Raw genomic sequence first — 13,875 nt, 5'->3', positions numbered from 1 at the left:
TAGCATTGTATGTCTTTGCTCATCTATCTATGAAGGTTGCCTTTCTGGTTGCAGTCACCTCAGCCAGAATAGTAAGTGAACTGGGGGCCCTTATAGGGGACCTAAATGTGGAATTCCCCAAGGATAAAGTTTCCATGAAATTGCACCCAAAATTCATTCAAAAATAATCTCAGAATTTCTTTAAACCTAGTCATACACTCACCAGTTTTCTACTCAAAGCCACATGCTACCAGAGAAGGCAGGAAACTACACCGTTGAGCCCTGGCATTCTACCTGCAAAGGACAAAACCTTTCAGGAAATCTCCTGAATACTTTGTCTCCTTTGCTGAGTGTATGAGAGGGAAAATAATCTCCACACAAAGACTTTTCAAATGGAGTTTGGGCTGCATCTTGCTTTGTTGTGAGCTAATAGTGACCTTTCTCCCACAAGGTTTGAGGCTCCTCTTGACTAGAAACCAGGCTGCATCTGTAGCTTAATTTGAGATGTCCCTCTTCTGGGGATCTGCAGCATGAGGCTCCATGCACAGTTTTGTAAAACATTATGTCATGATACAAACTTCTATAGCAGACACATCCTTCAGCAGAGCAGTCCTTCTGAAACAGCATCGGAATCAGCACTGGACTCAGTGCCTTCAGAGCACAAGGATTTTCTAAAACCAAGGCAAAATTGTTTTCAGTACTATCTTCTGTAGACTGTTGGGTTGAGCACATGGACCTCACATCAGGACAGGCTTCAGTACCCACAGTGTTCTGACTTCTGAGGATCACAGAATCATAGAATATCAGGGCTGTGAGGGACCTCAGGAGGTCATCTAGTCCAACCCCCTGTTCAAAGCAGGCCCAATCCCCAACTAAATCATCCCAGCCAGGGCTTTGTCAAGTCTGACCATAAAAACCTCTAAGGAATGAGATTCCACCATCTCCCTAGGTAACCCATTTCAGTGCTTCATCACCCTCCTAATGAAAAAGTTTTTCCTAATATCCAACCTAAACCTCCCCCACTGCAACTTGAGACCAGTTCCTATCCAGACTTCCTGGTACCATCCAGGCTTCTTTCCCATTAGGACCTTCAGTCCTAAATGAACCTTATTCACCTTTGCTGAGGGATACCAAGACACATTTCCTGCTGGTATTGACTTCCCTTCCAGATTCGATTCACCCTCTGGTCATACCACACTCTGCAATGATGATTCAGCCTCTGGTACTGATGTGGTTTCTGGATCCACTCAGACCTTTTGAAGTAGCTCCGTTGAGTGGTGCTGAGAGGGATTTTCAGCCAGTACTAACCTATCCTCCATAACCAATTTATCTTCCACTGAAGTCTTGGCTTCCGGTACCAATGTAGTTACTGAGCTCTCACTGGCCACCAGTGCTGGCACTATTTGGATCTGAAGAACAGAAGGGTATACTGGCTGCCAGGAGCTAAGATATGGGATGTACGTCTGAGTCAGAGGCAGTAGGAAAGAATCCACTGATTGTCCTTCACAAATGATACAGCTGGATGAACAAAGGATACAGCTAGATTCTTGCCAGGCTGGGGAAGACTATGCCAGGCTGGTGAAGATGGTTAAGGAAATAGATCTTCAATGGAATTCTTCTCCCTGTCCCTAGAGGAGGAGAATAAAGGTGAGACAAGATTATGATGATCAACAGATGGCTCAGGCAGTGATGTTATAAGGAGGGCTTTGGGATGTTTGACCACTGGGAGACATTCATGGACAGAGGAGTGGTCTCATAAGAAGATGGACTCCACCTGAGCAGTGAGGGAAATAGACTTCTGGGATGAAGGTTGGCACAACTGATTAAAAGAGGTTTAACTAGGAACTCGGGGAAGACAGCTGAGTGATGCACATATAATCTCCATACCTAATAGTGAGATTGAGTGGGAGGAAAATCAGGTAAGAAAAGATACAGCAATGGAGAAAGGAACAGCAGTGGAAGGGGAACGGATGTTAAGAAAAAAGATAACTCACTGGTATTGGCACTAACAGTCAGGTAGGCGATACCGGCAGTAGAATGACTGTACCCAATTGGGTGAGGAATGTGGGCGAAGCCAAGCAGAAGCAGCTAAGGAGACTGGGTAACAAAGTGGAGGAACTAGAACCACTGATACAGAATGTGAAACCAGATATTGTCGGGATGACAACAACATGGAAGGGTCCAGATTTTCCTGGATGTGATAGCTGACTGATTTCTTCCTCAAATAGTTGCTACACCAAAAAGAGGTGATGCCATTTTAGATTTGATATAGGTGAGTAATGAGGACCTCATAGAAAATATGGCTATGGGGATAACCTTGGTTCTAAGGATCATGAGCTAATTTAGTTTAAACTAAATTGTGGAATAAACAAAAATAGATCTGCAATGAAGGTCCTTGATTTCAAAAGTGCAGATTTTAAACAATTAAGGGAATTAGTTAGGGAAGTGGACTGGACTGAAAAACTAAAGCATCTGAATGTGGAGGATGCTTGGAATTACTTTAAGTCAAAGTTGCAGAAAAGATCTGAAGCCTGCATCCTAAGCAAGGGGGGAAAATTCATAGGAAAAGGTTGCAGACCAACTTGAATGAGCAAGCATCTCAAACAGGTGATTAAGAGAAAGCATAAAGCCTACACAGAATGGAGGATGGGATGGATCAGCAAGGAAAGCTACCTCTTGGAGGTCAGAAAGTGTAGGGATAAAGTGAGAACAGCCAAAAGCCAGAGATGGACCTTGCAAAGGAAATTAAAACCAATAGTAAAAGATTATATAGCCATATAAAGAAAACAAGGAAAGAAGAAGTGGGACTGCTAAACATTGAGGATGGGGTGGAAATTAAAGATAATCTAGGATGGCCCAATACCTAAACTAATACTTTGCTTCAGTTTTTAATAAGGCTAATTAAGATCTTAGTGGCAGTGTGGCTAATGGGAATGAGGATATGGAAGTAGAAATTACCACATTTTAGGTGGAAGTCAAACTCAAACAGTTTAATGGGATTAAATCAAGAGGACCAGATAATCTCCATCCAAGAATATTAAAGGAACTGGCACTTGAACTTGCAAAACCAATAGCAAGGATTGTTAATTAATCTAAACTCGGGGCTATACCCTATGACTGGAGAATTGCTATAGTTCCTGTTTTTAAGAAAGGGGAAAAAAGTAATCCACAAAGCTACAGGCTTGTTAGTTTGATTTCAATTGTATGCAAGGACTTGGAATCAAACCTCTTCCTCTGGATTTCATTGAGAAAGGTTTCTATTTCCAATACTTCCTGGTGCCCAAGATAAACATCTCTTGGAGACTGATTCTAGATCTAGGGACTTAGAACACCATTGTCTGCTTTCAGTGTTTCAGGATAGTGACCCTACCAGTTATAATTCCTTCTCTGGATCCCCGGAGATTGGTTTAACTCCCCTGATCTTCAGGACAGTTATTTACACATATCTACGCACCCCCCTCACACACATTTCCTATGTTTCCTGGCTGGCAGGGACTACTACTAATATCACATCCCATTCTTCAGCCTCTCAAGTGCCACAAGGGACTTTACCAAAGTCCTATCAGCAGGCACAGCCCATCTCTGTCAGATGGGAATAATTGTTTTTCCCTCTTGGACGACTGGCTTCTGAAGGGTTGCTCATTTATTGAGGTGCAGGCAGCAACCAGCAAGGCCCTGTCCCTTGTGCCTCTACCTCAGCACACAGAAGTCTGCGTTCATACCCACATAAGGAATAGACTTCATCTGGGCTATTCTGGACTCCATTACCACAGAGCATACTTGCCCACCCACAGGTTTAACATTGTGTTCAGCCTCATCTCTACAATACACCAGAACCCAAAGACTACAGTAAGAGGTCGGTTGCAACTCCTGGGCCCGTGACCATATGGCAGCTTATACATTTGTAACATCCTGAGCAACTACACTCTTCGTGTCTTCAAGCCTGGCTGAGAACTGTTTTTACCTGTAACTGTGTACTTAAGCAGGTGTCCATATCTCAGCAGGTCCTCAACTCCCTCAATTGATGGGAAGATCCTCAAAAGGTATATGTGGGAGTTCTGTTCTCACAGCTTCCCCTCCCCCCCCCCCCGTAAAGATCACCACAGACATCTCTCTACTAGGCTGGGGTGCACTCTTTCAGGACTTCACAGCTCACAGCAAATAGGCTCCCCAGGAGGCAACCCTCACATCAGTGTATTAGAGCTCAGAGTAGTCAGTTTCACTGCCATCACTTCCCATATCAGGAGCCACTCAATCAGAATAATGCTGGACAACAGAGCAGCAATATATTATATCAATCAATGAGGAAGAGCAAGGCCCCAGTCTTTATGCACAGAGTCCATAAGACTATGGAACTTGTGCGTATCTCACCGCATCCTGATCTCTGTGGTTTATCTACCAAGATTGCAGACAACAATAGTGGAATCCCTGAGCAGGCATTTCTGCCTAAGCCATGAGCAGGAGCTGACCAATGCAGTATTCTGAAGGATATGTCTTACCTGGGGTCATGTGGAGACAGATCTCTTCCAACACCATCCTATGCAAAGTGCAGATGATTCTCTTGGGGGAAGGCATGGCTGCAACTCAGTGGGAGATGCTCTAGTCACTTCTAGGCCTCATATATTGCTATATGCTTATCTCCAAAGCCATCTCTAAGCAAGGTCCTGAACAGGCTGAAACAGGAGAAATTAGCAACCATCCTCATAGCACTGTTGTACCAGGACAGGTATGGTTCCCAGAGCTGATTTGCCTGGCTCTGCAGCCACCTCTCTACCTTCATTGGATCTCGTTACCCAGGAGTTGAGATTCATCACCAACCCAGCCTCTCAGTTCTTTACCTCAAGGCCTGGCTACTAGATGGCTCACTGGCACAGAACAGGCTTGCTCAGCAGAGATATAAACAGTACTGCTCTATGGCAGGAAATCTACTATGAGGAAAACCTGCCTACAGAAGTGGAAACATTTTCAAGTTTGGTGCAGCCATCAGTCTGCACCTCTTTTTGAGTCTTGTCTATCACATGTTCTGAATTACCTACTGAATTTAAAAACTACAAGATTGTCACTGAGCTGAATCCAAGTTCACCGGGCTGCTTTTACAGCTTTTCATCTCCTCATTGAACGTTTTTCAGTCTTTGCTCACCTGACTACCATGAGATTTGCTAATGGCCTGTTCAACCTTTTTTCTCCTGTCAAAGAACCTACTCCACCACGGGGCCTCAATTTTATTCTTAATAAGATGAATAGACCACTGTTTGAGCCTCTGGGCAGTTGTTCCCATCTTTCTTTGTCCCTCAAGACCTCATTCCTAACAGCCATTACCTCAGCCAGGAGGGCTGGGGAGCTGGGAGCCCTTATGGCTGACCCACCATGCATGGTGTTCTATTGTGACAAGCTGATATTACATCCGTATCTTCATTTCATACCTAAAATTTCTTCAGAATTCCCCATTCACCAGGACATTCATCGTGTTTTATCCCAAGCCTCTCTCTGTGAGAGAAGAAGCAACCCTTCACACACTAGGTGTCAGAAGAGTGCTTGCTTTTTACTTTGACAGGACTAAGCACTTTAGGGCTTGTCCTAGACTTTTCATCTTGATCACAGAAAAAATCTGGTCTGATCTCCACTCAAAGACTGTCTAAGTGGGTTTTGTTACCTGTCGCAATGTCTTGAGGGTGCATCCCCCTTGCAGGGTGATTTCTTGTTCTACCAGGGTCCAGTCAACCTTTGTGGCCCTACTAAAAAGCATCCATCTCAGGCATTTGCTACCTGATCTTCAGTGCACATCTTTTTCCAGCACTACTCTCTCACGCTTGTTTTCAGAGCCAACACAACTTTCGGTGATGCTGTTCTACAGTCTGTAGGAAATCTACCTCCTCAGTACCCTCCTCAGTATTGAGGTACTGCATGGGAATCAAGTGAGGCACGTACAGGGACAATAACTCAAAGAAGGAGGAGAGGTTACATATCTTGTACAGTTACTGGAGTTCTTCAAGAAGCTTTGCCCCTATGAGTGCTCCACTCCCCACCTTCTTTCCCTTCTGCCTCAAAGTCTTTCTCTCGACTTAATGGTTGAGAAGGAACTGGAGCGGCAGCAGGTACACTTCCCCTGTCATATCCTTGCACAGCAGCACAAGGATATGCAGGGCATAGGCACAGATTCATAGACACTACTGATGAAAATCTCTGATCAAGTGTGCATGGGGGCAAGCATGTCCTGAAGTGGAGCACTCATAAGGACCACACATCTCAAAGAACTCCAGTTACTACACAAGGTAAATGACCTCTCCTTATCTCTACAGTAAATGGAATTCTTCAACATGTGTGGTCCCTATTTGTATTCCACCACCCATTCTCCTGCTCCTCTTCTGCGGAGCCTTATCCTACAGCCATTCATAGTAGAAAAGTAACTGGAGAGACCACACTGCCACTTATGTGCTCAGTTCAAACCATGAGGAGTAGAGGGGTGCAAGCACAGACCAATGGACACTGCTAGCAAAGATCTTCCTTCTCAGTATATGGAGCACATACACACCTTAAATGGAATACAGCTAGTGACCACACACCTCAAAGAACTCCAGTTACTGTACAGGTAAGTAACCTTTCTTTCCTTTTCTATTGCTGACAGTGGAAGAGTTCATAGAGGGGTTGCTATTTTGTCAAAGATGTTTTCTGTGACATTGTTACCCTGTGCTTTCTCCTCACTTAGTGTACTGATTGTGTGTTTTGTTTTTTTTTCTTGTTTTGTTTTTAGAAAGTTGTGGGAGAGGCTGAAGACATTCTTGTCACCTGAAGATAATGAACCAACTTCAGACAATTCAGAAGAACGCTTAGGAAGATAAATCGTAGATGCTTTGATTGTATACTTGACACCTTGAAACCATGCAAATGAAATCCAAATATGAAAAACTGATGTTGAGTCTCAGAATTAAGTATAATAATGCAATGTCAGAAATAGAAATGGATACCATTTTTTTACACAAATTATCATGGTTTGGTATTCTGTATATTTATAGAGAGATTACTATATACTATCTAGAAAATGCCCTGCATTAGTAATAGCAATCGTTTAAGTAGCTGTGCCTTTTCCATGCAGCTTTCAATAGAAGCTGCCCTCGCTTAGTCATGGAACTTTATTATGCAAGTGGCAGAGGTTATTTATTAAACTCCCAGGATGGAACTCACAACGAAAAGCTATTCAAGTAAATGAAAGCTGCAGCTTCTCAATAAGATCGATTTATATCATTGTGTGCAAAGACTTTCTTGCCAGTAGTGCATACAGGACTTGATTTGGTCTGGTATACAGTGGTATGGCATACTGGCACATCTCCTGGAAACCTTCTTGTTCTACAGAATCTCAGCTTCCATTTTAGAAAAATAAACCTCTAGCTGTTACTGTTGCAAAAAACAAAACAAAACAGAAAAACAAACCCTTGAAAACACAAACCAAGTATATGTGAAGCAGCAATGTCTGCCTGAATTTGCAGAGTGCCTGAAAAGATAGCTCAGAAGTGTGTATTGCCCCATTCATCTCAAAATTCAGATGCCAGTGATGATATTCTAAGTGTCAACTTTAACTATTTCACTGCAAGTAATAGCTCATTTTGTTGCCAGGCAACAAGAGGGAGAGTACCCATACTAATTATTTTCCCCAATCATAAAGGAGCCCAAACCCAGGAGCGTAAGGGGACATTTCACACTCCATTCAGGCTATGTCTACATTGCTCAGCTAAATAACTCCTGACTTGTCCCTGGGTCTGAGCAGCCAGATAAGTTTAGCCCAGACATGAGTGTCCTCACTGTGTTTGCCAATTTGTGTCTATGGGCATATTCTATAGTTCTTTTCCAGTTAGTTGTCAGTTGTCCAATCTGAGAAATTTACTGGAGGACTTGAGTAATTTTAGCCACATTCTCACTGCAGAGGGGTAGGTTCTAGACTGAAATCTAACCTGCATCCCCAGCGGGGTAAGATAACCTGAACTTAAAGCTGGGTCACAGGTTTTTTTTTTTATATGGATTGTCGGGGGTGGGGGTGTCAGACTAAAATGTCTGTGCAGTGTAGAAGTACCCTGAGAGAGAACCAAGCCCAAGGAGGCTGACAAAGCCTCTGGGTGCATTTGACTCCCACTAAGGTGAAACTAAACCCAAGAGGCTTAGAGACCATGTCTGATCAAACTTTGAACATATGCGCAATCTGCAGAGTGCAGCCTCTCCTTTTGGCATCTGCAATGAGTAGAGCTTGGAAGAGCACATCTACCTTCTCTTTTTACAGGTCAACCTTTGACTCAGGCCCAAGAACAAAGTTTAGATGGATATCTGCATTTTAGGATTGTGATGGGTTGGATCACAGAACCCCCTTTGGGAGCTGACACCTGGTGTGCCAAGACTACCTTTGCCCCTGCTTTCCATGCCAGTTCAGGACCCAAGCAGCTTACAGAAGTGTTCTTGTCTTTAACATTCAGATGGTCAACTCCCAATGGGGTCTAAACCCAAATAAATCTGTTTTACCCTGCACAAAACTTATACAGGGTAAACTCATGAATTGTTCGCCCTCTATAACACTGACAGAGAGATATGCACAGCTCTTTGCTCACCCAGGTATTAACACATACTCTGAGTTAATTAATAAGTAAAAAGTGATTTTATTAAATACAGAAAGTAGGATTTAAGTGGTTCCAAGTGGTAACAATCAGAACAAAGTAAGTCACCAAGCAAAATAAAATAAAACATACAAATCTATGTCTAATCAAACTGAATACAGATAATCTCACCCTTAGAGATGCTTAAGTAAGTTTTTTCCTCAGACTGGACACCTTCCAGACCTGGGCACAATTCTTTCCCCTGGTACAGCTCTTGTTCCAGCTCAGGTGGTGGCTAGGGGATTCTTCATGATGGCTCCCACCTTTGTTTTGTTCCATCCATTTATGTATCGTTTGCATAAGGTGGGAATCCTTTGTCCCTCTCGGTTCCTACTCCCACCCCCCTTCTCAATGGAAAAGCACCAGGTTAAAGATGGATTTCAGTTCAGATGACATGATCACATGTCACTGTAAGACTTCATTACCCCTTGCCAGCACACATGGATACAGGAAGACTTACAGGTAAAACAGAGCCACCTGCAGTCAATTGTCCTGGTTAATGGGAGTCATCAAGATTCCAAACCACCATTAATGGCCCACACTTTGCATAATTACAATAGGCCCTCAGAGTTATATTTCATATTTCTAGGTTTCGATACAAGAGTTGTACATTTATACAAATAGAATGATCCCACTCAGTAGATTATAAGCTTTGTAATGATACCTTACAAGAAACCTTTTGCATGAAGCATATTCCAGTTACATTAGCATATTTTCATAAAATCATATAGAGTGCAATATCCACAAGCATAATTCAAGGATATTTAGATCATGGGGTTTAGTACAAACCCATCTCTAACCTGGCAAGAATGAAAGACTATTTAGATTATTTTTCATCTGTGATTTGTTTTTAAACTTTATTTCACCAAATCGATGTATTAGTAAACGTGGGCCGGGCTAGGCACTGCAATATTTCACATTAGATGTAACATTTTCCATAGAGCTCACCTGGCAGCTTTAGTGACTACACATGCACATTGAACTGTGTAGAGCAGTGCTTTTTAAACTTTTTTTTCATTTACAGACCCCTAAACATTTGGAATGGAAGTGCAGACCCCTTTGGAAATCTTAGACATAGTCTGTAGACCCTCCAGGCGTCCGCGGCCCACAGGTTGAAAACCACCGTTGTATGTAATGATAACCTTTTGCAGACCTCTTAGACATTGTTTGCAGACCCCAATGGGTTTGCGGACCACAGATTGAAAACAACTAGTATTGATGGGTTTGAGGAGACAAGGTCAAAGGGACACTATACCCTAGTGCAGTGCCACGTTTAGGAAGGCGCCAATATTTCTAGTAATGCGAAATTATTATGATTTTAATTGTTTTCCATTTTTAGACAAATATGACAGGCTCTGAGTTGCTTCCTGCTTGGCTGGCTGATATTTTCTGATGACAAACCTTCTTGTTGAAATAGTGCTGCAACAATAGGACTACATATGAAACAAACATTTTCTGTTCTTCAGCTTCTACTGTTCAGTTGTAGCACTCATTCCAGTATATTAATCATTATTTTGTTGAGTCACTGATGTAACAGAGACCAGAGCATTACAGTTAGTTTCTCCATAGCCTGATGGAGGATTTTGGCTCTTTGCCCTTACAATTAGAAGTATCAAAACTTTTATATATTTGTATCACCTTGATCAAGACTTTGTGCTACACACTGTATATAAATGTGGTAAAAGCTAGTTCCTACCTTGAAAAGTTTGCAATTAAAATAGAGAAGACGAGCAAAGGAAGGAGAAAAGAAGTATTGTTATCCCCATTTAATATTTTTCCATTCAACATTTAGACCTTGGAACTCATTGTCACCCGATGTCATTGAGGCCAAGAAATGAGCAAGATTCTGAGATGGCTGAATGTTTATATGGATTACAAGAATATCCAGTTTTTATAACTGTGAATGCTAAAAAAAAAACAGTTTTGGAAGGGAAACAAAACCTCATGCTTCAGAGTTTAAACCAGTTTTTAACTATTACGGATTAGAATAGGAAGTTAATATTGGTAAACTATCCCACAGCTGTTTACTGTGGGGTTAATTTCACCTTCTTTTGAAACATCTGGTACCAGTTGGAGACCAGATACTGAACCAGCTGAATCATGAGGCTGATCCAGCGTGGCAATTCCTATGTTCCATTTTATGGATGAGGAACTGAGAGAGATTAGATGATTTGCCCAAGGTCACACAGGAAGTCTGACAGTGTAAGGAATTAAACACTGATCTTCTCAGGCCCAGTCCAGTGCCTTAACTACAAGACCATCTTTCTTCCATACTTGATTCTTTCTATGTTTTTGTACACATCTAATCACTATAACATAACTTGAAAAAGGAAATAGGAGCTCTGCTCCTGCAGAAATTTATAGCTGAATGCAGGGAAAATGTTGTTCATCTCACATTTTTGTTAGCAAAGTAAAACAATCAATACATAAAGTTTGATTTGCATTCTTATGTACATAGGTATTCTATGAACTAAAATATACATTTTGAACTTGCTAAGTGTTACAACAGATTAGTGATTGTAATTCCGAATTTATTGTTAGTGCATTTATGAAAAAATATGGATGCTCCCAAGGTGCTGAAAGTATAATAAAGTTTTGTGCTTATCTTTCAATGGAGACTCTCCAAACAGTTTACAAACATTAATTAAGTTTCACAACACTTCCATGTTATAGATGGATAAACTGGGACAAATGGAAACTAAATAATGACTTTCCCAAGGTTACCTAGCAAGTGAGGGGCAAAATGGGCATGAAATTCTAGTGTCCTGACTCCTAGTCCTCTGTGCTAACTTCTGTGTATGCTGCCTTCTAGTATATGTATCAATAACCTAGTCCCAGATTTGGACCTTAGCGTCCAAAATATGGGGGTTAGCATGAAAATCTCCAAGCTTAGTTACCAGCTTGGATCTGGTACTGCTGCCACCACCCAAAAAATTAGAGTGTTTTGGGGCACTCTGGTCCCCACAAAAACCTTCCCTGGGGACCCCAAGACCCAAATCCCTTGAGTCTCACAATAAAGGGAAATAATCCTTTTCCCTCCCCCCCCCAGGTGCTCCTGAAGAGATACACAGAAGCAACCTCCGTGAATCTAAGCAGAGGGAGTCCACTCTCTCTAATTCCAGTCCTGGAACAAAAAGCACTTCCCTCTTCACCCAGAGGGAATGCAAAGTCAGGCTAGTAAATCTAACACACCCAGATTTCCCCCCTGACTTCTTCCTCCCACCAATTCCCTGGTGAGTACAGACTCAATTTCCCTGAAGTTCCCCACTAAAGAAAAACTGCAACAGGTCTTAAAAAGAAAGCTTTATATAAAAAGAAAGAAAAATACATAAAAATGGTCTCTCTGTATTAAGGTGACAAATACAGGGTCATTTGCTTAAAAGAATATTGAATAAACAGCCTTATTCAAAAAGAATACAATTCAAAGCACTCCAGCAACTATAGACATGTAAATACAAAAGAAAAAAACCCATATAACTCACTATTTGATCTCTTTGTACTTACAACTGGGAAACAGAAGATTAGAAAAGCAGGAAATAGAAAAATCCTTCTCTAGCTGAGAGAGATTCAGGCAGAAGACAAAGAACTCAGACACAAACTTCCCTCCACCCAGAGTTGAAAAAAATCCTGTTTCCTGATTGCTCCTCTGGTCAGGTGCTTCAGGTTACTTTTTTTTTCAGGTGAAAGAGACATTAACCCTTAGCTATCTGTTTATGACACGCCCCCCAAATTGCAGACAGTGGGGAAGCTCACTGGCGGTGATTTCCTCCTAGAACTTTAAACTAAACAGATTTATACAACACATGTACCGTTACATATACCACTAAGTATATAACTAACAGACTTCTACAATTTAAGAACACTTTTTAACTACTGGATTGTGGGAAACTCTCATGGGAGAGTGCATCAGCTACTTTGTTAGAAGCTCCTGAGATGTGCTGAATTTCAAAATCAAAATCTTGGAGAGCTAAACTCCAACGAAGAAGTTTCTTGTTGTTCCCCTTGGCAGTATGAAGCCACTTTAGCGCAGCATGGTCAGTTTGTAGCTGGAACCGCCGTCCCCAAACATATGGGCGTAGCTTTTCCAGGGCGTACACAAAGGCGTAGCATTCCTTTTCACTGACTGACCAGTGACTTTCCCTCTCAGACAGTTTCTTGCTGAGAAACACGACAGGATGGAAGTTGTGATCCGTTGCTTCCTGCATGAGAACTGCTCCTATACCACGCTCAGATGCATCCGTGGTTACTAGGAATGGCTTGTCAAAGTCCGGGGCCCTGAGCACAGGGTCAGACATGAGCGTTGCCTTAAGTTGGGTAAAGGCCTTTTGACACTCATTAGTCCACTTAACTGCATTTGGCTGGGTCTTTTTGGTCAGGTCGGTCAGTGGGGCAGCAATTTGGCTGTAGGGTGGTACAAATCGCCTGTAGTACCCGGCCAAGCCAAAGAAGGATTGGACCTGTTTCTTTGACCTTGGGACAGGCCACTTTTGCATAGCATCCACCTTGGCCTGTAGGGGGTTTATGGTTCCTCGACCCACCTGGTGCCCCAGGTAAGTCACTCTGTTTTGGCCTATTTGACACTTTTTGGCCTTAACACTTAGTCCAGCCTGCCTGATGCGCTCAAAGACCTTTTCCAGGTGTAGTAGGTGTTTGGGCCAGGAGTCCGAAAAAATGGCCACATCATCGAGGTAGGCAACTGCATATTCTCCCAGTCCTGCTAGTAGACCATCTACCAGCCTCTGGAAGGTGGCGGGTGCATTTCGAAGGCCGAAAGGAAGGACATTGAATTCATACACCCCCGCATGGGTGACGAATGCTTACCTTTCCTTGGCAGGTTCATCTAGTGGTACTTGCCAGTACCCCTTGGTTAAATCTATTGTAGAGATGAATTGAGCACGTCCCAACTTCTCCAATAGCTCATCGGTGCATGGCATTGGATAGTTGTCTGGACGAGTTACCGCATTTAGCTTACAGTAGTCCACGCAAAAGTGTATTTCCCCATCTGGTTTGGGTACCAGAACCACTGGAGATGCCCATGCACTGGTAGATAAGCAGATTATACCCATCTGTAGCATGTTCTGGATCTCCCATTCTATAGCAGCTTGGGCATGAGGAGACACCCGGTAGGGTGGGGTTCTGACTGGGTGAGCATTACCTGTGTCAATGGAGTGGTATGCCCGTTCAGTCCGTCCTGGTGTGGCTGAGAACAATGGGGTGAAGCTAGTGCACAGCTCCTTGATCTGTCGCCTCTGCAGACGTT

General features: G+C 42.7%; 1 protein-coding gene across 4 annotated transcripts in view; it reads left to right on the top strand.

Moving 5' to 3' along the window:
- The window catches only part of C3H6orf118 (chromosome 3 C6orf118 homolog), a 56,364-nt gene extending 47,970 nt beyond the window's left edge, over window positions 1–8,394 (top strand). For 2 of the 4 annotated variants that reach the window (XM_030556718.1, XM_030556716.1), the window contains one exon: window positions 6,731–6,814. Coding sequence is in view for 1 of the 4 variants with exons in the window: in XM_030556717.1 (XP_030412577.1) it covers window positions 6,731–6,818 (88 nt within the window). In the remaining 3 variants the exon portion in view is untranslated. Of the gene's footprint in view, window positions 1–6,730 lie in introns of all 4 variants that reach the window. The other 2 variants (XM_030556717.1, XM_030556719.1) reach the window with 2 other exon arrangements.
- The last annotated feature ends 5,481 nt before the right edge of the window (window positions 8,395–13,875 follow it).

Source organism: Gopherus evgoodei, chromosome 3 (genome assembly GCF_007399415.2).
Source record: "Gopherus evgoodei ecotype Sinaloan lineage chromosome 3, rGopEvg1_v1.p, whole genome shotgun sequence".
NCBI lineage: Eukaryota > Metazoa > Chordata > Testudines > Testudinidae > Gopherus > Gopherus evgoodei.
This window is presented reverse-complemented; position numbering and strand designations above follow the sequence as displayed.